This window comes from Jatropha curcas, chromosome 5 (assembly GCF_041381405.1).
Source record: "Jatropha curcas cultivar XTBG-Jc1 chromosome 5, XTBG_Jcur_1.0, whole genome shotgun sequence".
In the NCBI taxonomy this organism is placed as follows: domain Eukaryota; kingdom Viridiplantae; phylum Streptophyta; class Magnoliopsida; order Malpighiales; family Euphorbiaceae; genus Jatropha; species Jatropha curcas.
The window spans coordinates 10,508,719-10,524,899 of NC_143155.1; the positions used below are offsets into that span (position 1 = coordinate 10,508,719).

The window sequence follows — 16,181 nt, forward strand, 5'->3', positions numbered from 1 at the left end:
AAAGAGTTTGAATAAGACATAAGAATTGAATTAATGCTACAAGTTAACTTACTTGATAAGTCAAACCAATCCTTAAGGTAAAACAAACGTGAATTTGAATCCTCCTTAAAAGAAAAGTCAAACAACCGTAATATTCATAAACTTAAAATTCAATCCTTTTTTTTCACCTAAGGAGGCTATTTATATTCCTCTCTTGCAGCAAACCCTAATGATAAGTTACAAAATAAGTTGCCCTAAGGCCTAAGTATATGGGCTGCCACTTTCAGGCCCATACACAAGTAATAAAACAATTTTAAAAAATCCCAATTAAACTACTTGGTCTAAGACCAATCACAATTAAAATTAACAAAAGCCCAATTGAGGTCCAAAACACATTAAAAGGGGTCCATACGATTAATTAAAGATACATAAGACTAAGCCCATTGAATGAGGCTTGTGCTCGTGAATTCAGCCTAAGTATGCTCCAATGTGCATAAGTATCTTGGCATCTCCTTAAGCTCTTCTCCACACTTGATCAGCATATTTTCTTGAAGTTCTTGTGAGATCAAATCTTGTATAAAGATTTGCAATTGAGCTTTGAGCTTATTGGAACATGCTCTAGTGATTGGCCCCATTGGAATCTTTAAGCCTCCATCTCCATGGCTGCTTTGGTGAGTTGCATCAGCGCCTCACCACTCATATATGATATAAACCACACATGATGTACGGTTAACACCAATTGAGTGACCCCAAGGCTATCTGGGACCACAATGACATTGAATAAATGATCATGGTAATCATTGAATACACCACGAGCATAGGACATGGTAATACCAACACGGGGTAATATATCATATATGATACAATATACCATATCGAGACATCATGTGGTAACCATACATATGGGGTATCAAAATTTATAGATAGTGCAATTCGGAACACCACTACTAATATAGGGTTGACCTCTATTTATAGATAGTACAAGTGGTATTTAGCCTATATAATGATCATATATTAATGGGGGGATATGTACCATAGATGAAACTAATTTATTAATGGCCGATATGATAGTAGCCTGTAGTACATATCTAACCACTAATAGTTGGATGGGCCAAATCATGATATGTACTAGTTAATCACATGCCTAGTTGGAATACACAGATCATACCCTCAATAGTTAGTCCACCATAGTTCCCCTAATTAGTGTACACTTGAGTTTGGGTACTATTGGGTTCCCCCGTCCCATGGTAAGTGTCACACCCCAAAAATTGATGGTGCAACGGTTCTAGGGTCTAGGTAAGCTTAAGGCCACTAGGCACCTCGTAGAACCCACAACTGAACTAATCCAATTCGACACATTACTTATCTTGATTAATTACTTAGGTGGGCTATAGTTAACTATCTTGATTAATTATCCAATTCAATTCGAACTTTGTTAATTAAGCCCTATCCGTCCGACATCTTATAAATTGTCAAGCTCGGTCCATCCAGCACTGAAAATGCTTTAAGCCCAGTCCATCCGACGCACACTACAAAACCAATTTTCACCAAAGCTCAGTTCGCCTGGCACCTCACAAGTCCATTCTAAGAATGGCACCCAAAACCTTATGTTAAAAGAATATTTCGTATTTCTTTTATTGTGTGTTATATTTTCAATCTCCACACCACTATATATATACACAAGATTGTTCCAATATAGGAAGAAATCTAAATAGGAATAAACCTAAATTAGGAAAGATAATAAACCTAAACTAGGAAAGACAATATTGACTTTAATTACAAAGATTTCAACACTGATACGAAATCAAGACCACTCAACCATAAAGCTCAAGGAAGCATGGAGGGCATCTAAGTTTCTCACATTAATGGAAGCACATGTTGAGTTGGAACCTGAATTTCCAACATATGTCATGCCTAGACCATGCTTAGTTAGCACGCCCGTGCCAACTAGCACGCCCCAGACCGTGCAAGCCACTGACTTGCCGAGGAAGATCAAGTTGCATGAAGCACGCCCGTGCAAGGTAGCACGCCCAAGAAGCACGCCCGTGCAAGGTAGCATGCCCAAGACCGTGCACTCTTCTGCCTCTCGCGAAGGAAACTCATACATGCGCGCACGCCCGTGCCAACTCGCACGCTCCCCAGGCCGTGCACTCTTCTGCCTCTCGCGAAGGACACTCATACATGCGCGCACGCCCGTGCGCCTTGGCACGCCCTGGACCGTGCAACTGTCTGCCTCTCATTAAACTAGTTAGCTTATTTTGTGTTTTTGCAATGCTAATGGGTTGGGCCTCCAATATTTTGGCCACCCTTGAATAATTAGCATTATTTTGATTAGATTTAGTCAATCTTTAGTGGATTTGGATTAGATCTCCAAATCCTTAAGTAGTTATGATTTTGTTAGTCAACTCCTTAGTTGGTTTAGATTTGCTAAATCCTACTCCTTAGCTAACTCTAAATCCTCTAAGGATCTGGACCTCTTAGATTAGTATAAATAGCTTGTTATTTTGTAATTATTAAACAATTAATCAATGAATTAAAGACTATTTTCTTCATGCTTTGGCGTGTTGGCTTTAGAGAGAGTGTGAGATTGCATTCTTCTAATTGCATCAAGAATCAAGGTAAACTTATCAATTCTTTGTGGCGTTTATCTTATTCTTTTACTCTATTATTGGTGTTCTTGCTTCTTTAAGCTTTGGGTGCCATAGAGGGGGATTTATTCTAGATTTTTGATCTCTTCCAAAACTTGTCATTGAGTTCATGAAATTTATTTTCATTGGGTTCCGCGTCAAACACTCCCCCTCAAGTTGGTGCATAGATATTACTCATGCCCAAATTGCAAACTAAAGGATGAAACAGTTTGCTATTCAAACCCTTTGTGAAAACATCGGCTAGTTGCTCTTTTGAAGCTATATAGGAGACATTTATAAGGCCTTCAACTATCTTCTCTTTTATAAAGTGACGATCAATCTCTATGTGCTTAGTTCGATCATGCTAGACTGGATTATTCATAATACTGATGGCTGCTTTACTATCACAAAACAATGATATATTTGTTGTTTCAACCAACTTTAACTCTTCCATTAATTTGAGCAACCATAGGAGTTCACATATTCCTTGTGCCATAGCTCTACATTCTGCTTCTGCACTGGACCTTGCAACAACAGCCTGCTTCTTGCTTCTCCATGTGACAAGGTTTCCTCCAACAAAAACACAATATCCTGAGGTTGATCTCCTATCATCAAGAGAACCAGCCCAATCCGCATCTGTATAGCCTATTATTGTCAAATGGCCATGTTTAGAAAATAAAAGTCCTCTACCAAGAGCTGATTTTAAATATCTTAGAATCCGATGCACAGCTTCTAAGTGAGACTCCCGAGGGTCATGAATGTACTGACTCACTAAATTTACAGTATAGGCAATATCTGGTCTAGTATGGGCAAGGTAAATCAACCTCCCGACCAATCTCTGATACCTGCCAACATCAACTGAACTTCCCACTCCAGCTTGAAGCTTATGATTGGCTTCAATAGGTGATTCTGCGGGTTTACATCCCAACATACCAGTTTCTTTAAGGAGATCAAGGATGTACTTTCTTTGAGAAATAAAAATCCCTTTTTCTGATCTAGCAACTTCTATCCCAAGGAAATATTTCAACTTTTCCAAATCCTTAATCTCAAACTCCCTAGCTAACAAATTTCTCAAGTGAGTCATTTCTTCTTCATTATTTCCAGTCATCACTATATCATCAACATAAACAATAAGCAATGTGATCTTACCTTTATGATGTTTAATGAACAAAGTATGATCAGCATCGCTCTGCATGTACCCAAAAAGAAAGCATAGCTTTACTAAACCTTTCAAACCATGCCCTTGGTGATTGCTTCAGCCCATATAATGACTTCTTCAACTTGCAAACTTTTCCTTTGGTCTTGTCATCATCAAATCCAAGAGGAATCTCCATATACACCTCTTCTTTCAAATCACCATGTAGAAAAGCGTTTTTAACATCAAACTAATGTAATTCCCAATCAAGATTGGCTGCACAAGACAACAAAATTCTAATTGTATTCATTTTGGCTACAGGGGCAAAAGTTTCCTGGTAATCAACTCCATAGGTCTGACTGAACCCTCTGGCTACCAATCTGGCCTTGTACCTCTCAATGAAACCATCTGCCTTATGTTTAACTGTGAACACCCATTTACATCCAACTGGCTTCTTTCCTGATGGAGGAGTTACAAGATCCCATGTCTCGTTTTTTGCCAAAGCTCTCGTCTCCTCAACCATTGCAGCCTTCCATTTTGAGTCCTGTAATGCCTTTTGCCAATCCTGCGGTATAGAAACAGAAGAAACAGACAAAACAAAGGCTCTATAGGAAGGGGACAGAGCATTATAGGAGATGAAATGGGAGATGGGATGTTTAGTGCATGTTCTAACTCCTTTTCTAAGAGCAATAGGAATATCAAGGTCATTGTCAGAAGGGCTGGAATCAAGATTAGGATCAGAATCATCAGGAATTAAAGAAGACTCACCAAGTTCTTGTTCGGCTGTATTTTCAGAGCCTAAAATTGGAGAAGACGGTTGATAAGAGGTCTCATGCTCCATGGTTGTATTTGTATTAGTCCGTCGTGTGTAGGTTTTCAAATCAGGTCTATCCAATCTTTCTAGAGGTTTAGGTTGTTCTCTCCTACTATCTATGTCTACAGGAAACTCCCCCTCGAAAGGAATGTCATTCATCACCTCTTCCATCTGATATTTCTCCCCCTGAAGAGGTGATTGGGAAGGAAAATAAGACTCAAATTCTCGAAAGGTAACATCCATACTCACAAAATATTTTCTAGAAGGAGGATGATAACACTTGTATCCTTTTTGAGTAGCAGAGTAACCAACAAACACACACTTCAAGGCTCTAGGATCTAATTTGCTTAGACCATTCTGATGAACAAAACAAACACAACCAAAGACTTTAAGAGGTACAATATAAGAGTTTTTTCCTTGAAGAACCTCTAATGGAGTTTTAAAATTTAAAGTACGAAGAGGCATATGATTGATAAGGTAAGCAGCAGTCAAAATAGCATCCCCCAATATGGTTTAGGAAGATTTATAGTGAACATAAGAGACCTAGCTACTTCCAGTAAATGCCTATTTTTCCTTTCTGCGACTCCATTTTGAGCACTAGTATTGACACAACTAGTTTGATGTATAATACCATTAGAATCTAAATAGGTATGAAAAACTGCATTCATGTATTCAGTACCATTATCAGTTCTTAGGATTTTAACATGCGCATCAAACTGAGTACAAATCATTCTATGGAAGTTCTGAAAACATGAAAAAACTTCATTTTTTGTTTTCATCAAATAAACCCAAGTTAATCTAGTACAACAATCAATAAAGGTCACAAACCACCTATAACCAGAAAGAGAGACAGTTTTAGTAGGACCCCATACATCAGAATGAATAGTAGCAAAAGTAATCAAGCTTTTATTATTAATTTGAGAATAAGAATGCCTGGTGTGTTTGGCAAGTTCACAAGCATCACATACTAATGAATCGAAATCACACTTAGCAAATAAAGTGGGAAATAAATGTCCTAAAACAGAAAAAGAGGAATGTCCTAATCTCCTATGCCATTGAATAACTTCATGGGAAGGATTTTTAGAAGTTCCTAACAAAGCTTGATCGGTACCCGAATTTGAAAAATGACAAATGTCATCCAACACATACAGTCCATCGCGCAAGCTACCACTGCCAATCGTTCTCCCCGTGTTCAGTTCCTGAAATATACAATGAGTAGGGTAAAAGGTTACTTTGCAATTAAGCGCTTTTGTGATTAAGCTAACAGATAACAGATTAATAGGGAATCTAGGAACATGAAGAATAGAGGAGAGGTTAATATTGGAAGTACAGTTAATAGAACCTGTGCCAGCAATGGGTACTAAGGAGCCATCCGCAATGCGAATTTTTTCTGTGCCTTGATATTTAGAATATGTGAGGAAATGTTTTATAGAGCCTGTTGTATGTTTATTTGCTCCTAAATCTATAACCCAAGAGGGTTTTGCAATTTTTACAAGAAAGGTAAGAAAAGCATTACCTGAATTAACAAAATTAGAAGCTGCAGTCTGAGTTGAGGAAGAATCAAGCTGTGACAACAATCGTTTCAGGGACTGAATTTCCTTATCAGAAAAGCTACCAGTAGTAGATGTTTCCTCACATAAAGCTCCACCATCAGATATGTGTGCCTGCAGTCTAGAAGAACTGACCCGCTTTCCTCCACGCCCTTTAGTTGGGCGTCCATATAATTTCCAGCAGAACTCCTTAATGTGCCTGTTCTTACCACAATAGTCACAAAATAATTGATCTCTGTCTGAAGAACCGTTCTTGGCAGCCTGTATATGTTCTCTTGCAAAATTAACAATCAACCCTGCTTTATCAATTGTAGATCTGTGAACCATTGCATTCCTCCGAGTCTCCTCTTGCTGTACAAAAGAATATGCTTGTCGCAAGGATGGAAAAGGATCTCGTCCAAGAACTTGGACTCGAATCTGATCATACTCGTTGTTTAGGCCAGCCAGAAAATCATACACACGTTCTACTTAATCAACTTCTGAACTTAAGTCGCATCATCAGTACATTTGGCTTGAAAGTCTTGGTAATAATCCAGTTCTTGCCATAACCCACTAAGTTCAGCAAAATACTGAGCGATAGTTAGATCTCCCTGTTTGGTTTCATGAACTTTCTGTCGCAATTCATACCTCTGAGCATAGTTTCCAGTTTGAGAATACATCTGTGAAGCGGCATCCCATATCTTCTTAGCTATATCAAGAAGCAAATAGCCTCGGGAAATAGTTGGCTACATGGAATTTATTAACCAAGACATAATAAGAGAATTCTCGGATTTCCATTTGTTATAAAGCCTGGATCTGTCGAAACTGGTTTAGTTGCGCCACCATCAAGGTATCCGTACAAACCTCTTGCTTCAATGAATAATAAGCAAGATCGAGACCAAGCCAGGTAGTTCATTCCATCTAACTTCACCGGACTAATCTGAAGAGAGGGGCTCTATGAGTGAAAACCCATAGCTACCTTTTTCCGTCACCCATATTGTCAGAAAAAAAAAATTTTAAGCGGTAGTGGCAAAGAACTAGCAGCGGCAGAAATAAACCAAAAAAAGAAAAAATTGTAAAAAAGCAAAACTGGTGCTGAAGAACCAGCAAGGGAAGAACGCCATAACAAACCGAGGCCTCCGGAACAAGAAATGTCGACGGAGCTCGCCGGAAATAGCCGCACGTGCCGGCGCATGAAGAACGGCCAGAATCTTCTGGAGGCGCGTGTGCACACGCACATGATCGTACGGCGACGCGGTTTGGACGAAGGGCCGATCGGCGGTCGCGCTTCCTTCTGAGCCGGGCGGTGACGATCAACTCCTACTCCCGGCGGTACTGGGTGTATGTCAGTCCACTCGGAAACCGAAACTGTTGCCGAAAAAAAATTCACGGCGACGGCTCTGATACCATGTTGAAAGAATATTTCGTATTTCTTTTATTGTGTGTTATATTTTCAATCTCTACACCACTATATATATGCACAAGATATTTTCAATCTCTACACCACTATATATATGCACAAGATTGTTCCAATATAGGAAGAAATCTAAATAGGAACAAACCTAAATTAGGAAAGATAATAAACCTAAACTAGGAAAGACAATATTAACTTTAATTACAAAGATTTCAACACCTTACCATCATAATCGATGATAGAACTTCGTGCGTCCTGAGTCTAGATCCACAGGAGCCTTTTAAAAGAAAGCCCACTGAAATGGCTCGTGTAGAGGGGCATTGTTAATGTTAGCCCAGAAAGAGTGATACCCATGAGCAAAACCTTTATAATGGGAAATCAACAAGAGGCCACTTAGCCCTAGGTATCGAAAAGCCCAATTTCCATATATTGCATACATATTGTAAATCTAGCATGGAATCGTGAATATTTTAAAATATATACTTTATTTGGAATGCACCCCACAAGCTTGTATAAGTAGGGGTAGGCACTGTTATAATAGACAGAATTTCCAAAATATACAAACTTGAATGCAAACAATATTTATTATCTCTCTCTCTTCTTTTTGTCTAATAGCCTCACCTCCCCTCTCTTCCATTTTCTTTCTCTATTTCTCTCTCCTTTCTCACCTCTTTCTTTCCCCCTATTTCTTTCTCTAACCAACCTTCTCAATATGGACTAATAGCCCACCATCTGTTTATCCGTATGTCTACCACCCATATCCAGTAACAGATCTACTTTATGGAAAGAGGGGTCAATTGCCCTCTTTTTATTCATAATTTTCTTTTGATATACATTTTTTTTAATTGACCCCTCTTAAAATTCCAAATAAATTCTCTTTATTATATGTTGACCTCAGAAAGTTCACGGCCATGCCTAGATAGCCTGATAGAAGTTAGGCCCATAGGTTCGATCTCCATTTACAGCACACACACTGTCAAACAAAAGTGCAAACATTCAATTTCATAGCTACCTAGGGCTACTGACTAACAGCAGGACAGAGGCAGGACAGAGTTACGTAAAATGCTTAAGCAAAAAAAAGGAAAAAACTTTTAGATGAATTGAAACTTAAGAGATCTGCAATTTTATCAGCTGAGAGGGGAAGATGACTCCGAATCTTTTCAGGCTAATGGAAAAATTGGTTATTATCTTTTTGCTTTTATTATGAAATGTACTCTTTCCAATTTTAGCTCAGCCTATTCAACGACTTGCTAAATCGATTAGTTTATTTGCAACTCTTTTTTTTTTTTTTTTTTTTGCATACGATTTAGTCAATAATTTTCTTGTTTGAATGTTCTTATTATTTACTTTATTTTGTCGATACACTAACCTTTAGTTGTTATTATTATTATTATTATTTTTTACCTGTAATGTTTGCTTTGAATATATATAACTACCCACATGCTTGTGCTATGCACAATTTTAATAAACATTAATTTTAATATTTAATTTCAATTTTAATATTTCATTTTTTTATTATAATTATTTTCTAATATTCATATGACTACTTATTTGTAAATAAATATTTTAAAACTTGCATTATTCAAATTTAGATATTAACTTTTTATTTGAAATGATAACTTCATGATAGAAATAATAAATGACAATCAATAATTAAAAATGATAAAATTATTTTAATGAGAATTAATTGAAAATAATAGTTACTAGTTATAACTTACATAACAATAAAAAGAGGGTGAAAAGTCAAGTATAGACCTAGAGTGTCAAACGAAAGCCAATAAAGATAACATGACTTGTGCCACCTCATAAGGAAAATATGCTTGCTATTACTAGCTGTATCTATTAAACAGTTTAAACTCATTTATCAAATGAACAACTATTCCATGCACACTATAAGGCTCCACTGCATTTCTCACAATATCATAAAAAGAAATTATTGTTGTCAATCAGTTATTGCTAGATTGATTTTATTTGGTTTGATATTAACAATTTTTGGTTAATTCAAAGTATTTTAAGTTTGCTCAAAGCTTTGTGTCCATCTCCAGACTAAGCCAAATTTACACTGAACAAGCCCACGAGTATTTTTCTTAATATCTCTTATTTTCTTATTCACTTCCCTCTAATTATTTTCGTGACAGTTTAAAAGTGTAGATTTTTTTTTTTTTTTTTGAGTATCAAGGGAGGGAAAATTCAAACCCGAATCTATTGCCGGATCGAATACCACTAAGCTATGCCTTGATGTGCTTAAAAGTGTAAATAATTTTATTCTCGCCTTTAAGGCATTAAAAAAAGTGCTACAGCTTATTCTAAAGATTTTAGTAAAGAATTTTTTTAAAGAAAAATCTTTAAATATGTATGTCTACACATTTAAATCCCAAATCAACAATTTACAAGTAAAGATAGCTATCATGATTAATTTCCTAAACTACTTATGTTAATATACCAAAATATGACATAAAATTCAATAATAATTATTATTATTATTTAAATAACAGATAAGTACCGCACATGAAACTTGAAATCACAACTAGTTTTAGAATAAACTGATTTGGTACAAACACTTACAATCCAATTCTTCGCAAAATAAAAGAGAAGCAATCCACTAACCAAACACAAATGCCATGCAAGTCAGACAATCAAAACATCCTTCTTCAAGGTATAAAGGCCCAGACGCCTTAAAATGTGTAAAATAGGATAATAATTGATGATATAATAAGATCCATCTATAACAAATGGGTGAAATATAAGACATACTTTCACAAAATCTCATGCTAGAAGCGCAGAGATGCGCAGAGATTGGACTTGGTTGAGCATTAGGCAGCCCAACGCAAGTCTCATTACCGAAAACACTCCACAGACATGAAAGAATAAAATTCAAAAAGTATGGTAAAACCCAGTCGTCACGTACTCTGTAAACTTTCAAGAAAGCGTATGCAAGTTAGCCAAGAAGCAGCCTACCGATAAGTACCCAAAAGATACGCCATAGAATGTATAAACTTAAAAACAGAGCAAGCAAGAGACTCATTTTTTAAAAAATTTCTAAGTTAATACATATGGCCTATGTTTGGTAAGCCACAACAGAATATAGTGGCAACCAAATACATTTCTAGTATAATTGGAAATGCATTTGACGTTAGAAATGTATTTGATTACATCCCAATACAATTAAGTTTAACTGCTAGAATCAATAAACCACATTTGTGTAAACAACCCACATTGGGAGTCTAGGAAAGCCCATTGGTAATTTGCTTAGTCAGTGTGTAGATTTTTATGCGCATAGCTCAAGTTCCGCAAGTGTAAGATCACTGATTCCTATTCCCAATAGGACAAATACAGAAAAGATTTTCACAACGCTTGTCTAGAAATAAATTCAGTGGTATATTCTGGAACGCATATTGAGACAGCTCAAGTAATTGAAGCAAATAAAATTAGCAGTTTACTAACAGAAAAGCAAGCTCTATCCGAATCTCTAGTAATTGCCTCATAAATATCGAAAAACACACAATTCAATTTCATCTAACGTCATCATGCATTCAGAGATTTGTATAACTCTTGTAACTGCAAGGCTGTCATATCGTCCCTCATTTTCATAACCTCCCCGGTTTGCGCAAGTCCTACAGAGAAGGGTTGTTCCATGATTCAGCTCGATACGTCGTTTTACAATAAAGTTTTTCTCAGCACCTGACGGCCATGAATAATAACAGGTCCAGTGGATAAAAAGAAAGCATTAATCACCTGTGCAACTGCATTATTTAACGTTTTCCACGATGCCCGCCTCCTGACCTCGCACCAGGATAGCGAGCAAATTGCAACCTTAAATGGACCGAATCACGGTCATGCTCATCAAATTTATAACCTGCAAAATCGAGCTCGAGTGTTTTATGCTGCACAAGTGACGACACTCTGAACCGCGAATTAGGGAGTAGACAGCAAATAAGTCGTCTAAATCATTTATCGTAATCACACACTCGAAATATGTCAAACGTTCATCACCACTTCTGAACACATTTAAGTCGCAAAAATTGAGCTATCAGTCATATGACTGATAAAAGATACTGCAAAATTACATTAGGACAAGAGGGGCATCTCGGCTTCCTAAATTAATGGTTACTGACAGCGTTTTATCTGTCTAAATTAATGCTTACAGACAGGGTTTTATCTGTGGTTTACGCGTAATATGGGGATAATCATTTTCCTTCGCATTAGCTAGCCTCTGGCTTAACATGGCAGCGGGAAATCAAAGAAGATAAAGATAAACATAACAGCGAGAATCAGCAAGATCTCAGTCAGATTCCAGCTAAAGCCTCAATTGGACTGAACAGACCTCATATAGAAGCCTGTTGGATCAGTTTCTTAAAATACTCGAGATTCATTAAAACCAAGTAGATTTTTAAATTCATGCAGTTTAAATGGGCTCAATGAAAGAGCTAAATTGACCCAAATTGGATCTGACGATTGATTCAAGAAAGGAAAAGAAAAAAAAAACTCATTTGCCAAAAATGCCGATCGATAACCTGCACTCTTAGTAAGATGAGTTGCTAATAATTTTTTCATTCATTATCAGTTTGACACCCACTTAGGTAAGAATTGAATCAGAAAGCCGGCCAATTTAATACCAAAAAATTTTGCCTACTTGTAAACATTAACCACCACAGAAGCTCTGAAACAACCCAAATAGTTCCCTCCAAACCAATGCAGAAAAGTAATTAATAACCAGAATGAGAAAGGCTGGCTGAGATAAACAACAACAAACCTGATGGATAAATCGATATGCAAGTAAGATACCTATACAGTGAGGAAAAAGATAAAACACGTCAAGCTCACCTTGTAAGGCGTCCATTGCAGTGGCAGCATGGGCAGGACTCAAAAAGTCAACAAAACAGAGTACCAGCGGATCCCCCCCAGGCTGCAAAATATTAAGTAGTCAGTGAATCTATCAATTTACCAAATTTTGCTTCCATATGATAGAACATAAACAACAACAAGAAGAAACAAACTTACACGTCTTGATTCCTTGCTCACAAGTCTCACTTCTTTGTAGCCAACAAAAGGACGAAAGATATCTGTTAACCCAAGTGAAGGAATAAAACTAAAGGGAAATATCAAAACAACAGTTGAAAAGCTTGTGGAAGCCAATGGAAGGATACGTGACACCTCCCTCCGTGTACAATTAGAGGGCAAGCCCTCTACAAACAGTGTACTGGTAGCATCTGGAGGAAGGGGGGCCTCAGGTCTTCCACTTCCTAATCCTAGTGTCCTCTCTTTTACAGTGGCCCCAGGGTCCAAGCTCCCAATACCCACGACACGTGGATCATCAGCAGTACGACTATGCATTCCACTTATTGCTCTCGCAGATTGTCCTCCACTATAGGATGAAATAGGCTGAAATTAAATATAAAACCAATAATAAGTTCCAAAACAAAATCATGCAGAGAAAAACAAAGTAGGAAGTGAGATCCATAGACATAAAGAAAAACTGAGCACCGCGCTGCGCAGGTATCGATCATAGGATGCACCAATGGATTCTGAATCTCTAATTGCACGGAGAGCTGCTCTATCATCATCACGGGCATAATAACTGGGAATCTCATGGCCACTAGGGACATCTACAAGATTATGTGTGTACTCAAATGAACAAAATATTTAAGAGAACCAAGTATAAGGTGTAAGTACAGGTTAAGGCACATGATTCAAAAGCAAAGATATGACATACAAGCACATAATGCAAATCAAAACATCAGAGAGCAACACATAGGATACTGAACAAGTTATAAATTATAAACTAACCCAGATCATCAATCTAACAACGGACTTAATTTCCATGGTTAGCGTAAACCAAAAAATCATGCAGAATAAACTAGCCAAGGTGATCCTAAATTTCCAGGCATGGGAAACCACTGTGTATCTATCAGAAGACTATTTTGAAGATATGTAGTATTCAATGTAAAGCCAGAAATTTTGAATTAACGCAAATGTAAGTAATTTAAAAAACTGATATATTTTACGAGCTCCCTTTAAAATAAACCAACAATAACTAAGTCTTAGTCCTAGACTAATTCAGACCGGCTATATGAATTCTTTGTTACCATTTCCACTTTGTTCAATAACAGCAAGAGATAAGCAAAGCATAAAAAGGTAAACAAAGGATTTTGAAATGAAAAATTAGCAAAGCATAAAAAAGGTAAACAAAGGATTTTGAGATTTTGAAAACGAAAATAATTTTGGTAAAAAATTTTAAAATCATTTGTTTTATTAAGTGATAAACAAACATAAAAGAAACAACCACAAAAAGCCTTAAGTCTAGACTAGTTGGAGTCGGATATATGAATCTTTTGTCTCCATTTTGTTTTTTTCATAGCTAGATCCTCATTAATTTCAAGAGATTATAGATCCTTCGTGACCAATTCACTCCAAGTGGGTCTAAATATAGCTCTCTCCAAGTTTAACACCCTCTACCTTCAAAGTATCGCACTTACAGACTGGAGTATATGGGCTCTACATAAAACATGACCAAACTATCGCATAGGTCCTTTTATTTTATCTGACTTTTGCTACTTGCACCTTATGTAGAGTATAGTCATCCTAATATTGTCCAATCTTAAATGAACACACATCAATCTTGACATCAGCATCTCTGCCACATTCATCTTATGAACAATGCTAGGCACTTGGTACCCAACATTCACTCTCAGATAACACAATAGGTCATGTTACAGTCCTATAGAATTTATCTTTCACTTTGTTAGGTATCTTCCTATGACACAGCACACATATAGCACGTTTCCATTTCACCCAAAAAGAAAAAGGAGAAAGCGGACATGTCTATTAATTATACAGCTATAATTACTCAGAGAGAATAACTTCCTAATTCTTCAGGTTTTACCTACTTTTGAACTTTGATCTGTGAGGAATTTTTGGCCCATAAATTGCTGAGACAGTGATGATGGGGTCTTTCAAAGACCCCAGACTAAAGTAAAAAGTTAATAAAAGACCAAGCTAACAGCTGTCCCTTACTCTCAAAAATAAATAGAATCTGCCAATGGGAATTGTTAGAATGCTGTAATTAAGGCTGTAATTAGAGCTGTAATTGTGTGAATGTGCCGAGATTAGGGCTTCAATTAGGGGATTACAGGGCTGTAATTGTGTGATTAATGTGCTGTGCTTCGGGCTGAAATTAGGGAACTTATTACCCTAGAAAGAATTATTTGTATTATATATATCCAATAGGTTTGAGGGAATAATCAAGCTTGAAGCTTCAGCCTCTCATTCTCAATCTATCTCCTCTCATTCTTCAATTTCGTTTGCATCAGAAAATTGGGATAAATATAACTTCACTAGGAAATTCCGTAATGTCATACCTACTAAACCTGGATTTTAAATAATAATATTTTACTATACATAGCTTAGATTGTAATGGTTTATAATTTTAACGCTTGTTTGAGAAATTATTCCCCCTTGAACAAGAAGCATACAAAAAAGCTCCACACTATTCTTAAATAATGGATAAGACACAAAAAGCTCTTTGCTTGAGCCACTCGGACATAAATCTGATACAAATTGAAGTTGCATCCTATAATTTTGTTGTATTGAAGTACAATCAAGAAAATTATACATGAATCCTAGGATTCTAAATGGTATGCAGGGTTTTGTGCAGTAGGCAAACTAGCTCATGGTTCACTTTGATGATTTGGGAGAACTACAAATGAATCACGTCAGACTGTTAAAAGCTAAGGAAATAAATGCACGCATAAGAATAAAGAACGAAGAGGGAAATCTCGAAATCAAGTATACAACCAGCCAACATTTTATCCAATTCAGCTCAATTAATACATTAATATAAGAAATTAAATATATCCAAAGCTCTCTTTCAAAAAAAAAAAAATATATCCAAAGCTCCGTTTTGCCATGAATAGAGGAGGAGGAAATTAAAACCTTTTCTGCTGCAATCAGGTGAAATTGATCGTAACCCTAATTCCTTCACTCACAAACTTAACAGAACATGAAAGAAAGAGAATGAAATTATCTCTAGTAATTACCGTAGTCGGAGCGAGGGCGTTTTCCGACGAGAGCTGGAATCGTTGCCTGTTGCTGCTGACGTGCGTCACCGTATCTCCAATAGGCATCCGCCATATATTTGTCAAAGTTTTCCAGTCAAACAGAGAGATAAAGAGAGAGAGAGAGAGAGACAGAGGGGGGGCCGTAAATGCAGGAGAGAATAAAAGTGACAAACAGAACGTGTTAGAAATGGAGAAAGACTCCGACTTCAAGAGAACTGTAGTACTTGTATTTGTTTTGCCGACAAAGTTCTAAATGGCACCGGTTAGGGGCTTAAGCATAGTTTTTACTCCAACTTTTGGCTTGTTACAAGGATTTTCCAATTTCAACTTTGAAATTAATAGGCTTTGTAATAAAACAATATTACTAATTTTTTTAACCTAAATTTCATGTTGTTACCACTCGTTATATATGATTTAATTTTGGATTCTGAGCAAAATTATTTAATAATAGAATAAAAAATTTTTTATAACACTAAACTGACATAAAAAAATTCTATTTAATAATAGAATTTTACATTTTACATGATTTGAAAACTCTCTCGTCAAACCAATTAAATGAAACTCGAATAACAGTATAGCGACCATCATTGAAGGCGTGTCTTCTACAAAATTGAGACCCATCTAGA

General features: G+C 36.6%; 1 protein-coding gene across 6 annotated transcripts; it reads right to left on the bottom strand.

Moving 5' to 3' along the window:
- Nucleotides 1-5,441: 5,441 nt before the first annotated feature.
- Nucleotides 5,442-15,815, bottom strand: LOC105629988 (hypothetical protein). Of its 6 annotated transcripts, none has more exons than XR_005177453.2 (7): nucleotides 15,535-15,813; nucleotides 12,983-13,104; nucleotides 12,646-12,880; nucleotides 12,500-12,561; nucleotides 12,323-12,404; nucleotides 11,234-11,401; nucleotides 10,853-11,112 (listed from the first exon to the last, which is right to left on the bottom strand). XR_005177453.2 is itself a non-coding variant. In XM_012211654.4 (7 exons), exons 1-6 carry the CDS (start codon nucleotides 15,626-15,628, stop codon nucleotides 11,251-11,253), a joined length of 699 nt encoding a protein of 232 aa, XP_012067044.1. In that variant the 5' UTR covers nucleotides 15,629-15,810; the 3' UTR covers nucleotides 10,853-11,112; nucleotides 11,234-11,250. The 6 variants fall into 6 exon arrangements, 5 of the variants coding, with proteins under 5 accessions (XP_089577863.1, XP_037492685.1, XP_012067044.1 ...); XM_012211654.4 differs by having other exon boundaries at nucleotides 11,234-11,354; nucleotides 15,535-15,810; XM_089721737.1 differs by lacking the exons at nucleotides 10,853-11,112; nucleotides 11,234-11,401 and adding an exon at nucleotides 5,442-5,754 and having other exon boundaries at nucleotides 15,535-15,812.
- Between the last annotated feature and the right edge of the window lie 366 nt (nucleotides 15,816-16,181).

What these genes read in the sequence shown, in the direction of transcription:
- LOC105629988 (XM_089721736.1), bottom strand. Translation starts at nt 15,628, where the DNA reads ATGGCGGATGCCTATTGGAGATACGGTGACGCACGTCAGCAGCAACAG. An exon ending in ACGCCCTCGCTCCGACTACG is followed by an intron (nt 13,105 to 15,534) that starts GTAATTACTAGA and finishes ATAATCTTGTAG; the next exon opens with ATGTCCCTAGTGGCCATGAG. An exon ending in ATCGATACCTGCGCAGCGCG is followed by an intron (nt 12,881 to 12,982) that starts GTGCTCAGTTTT and finishes ATTTAATTTCAG; the next exon opens with CCTATTTCATCCTATAGTGG.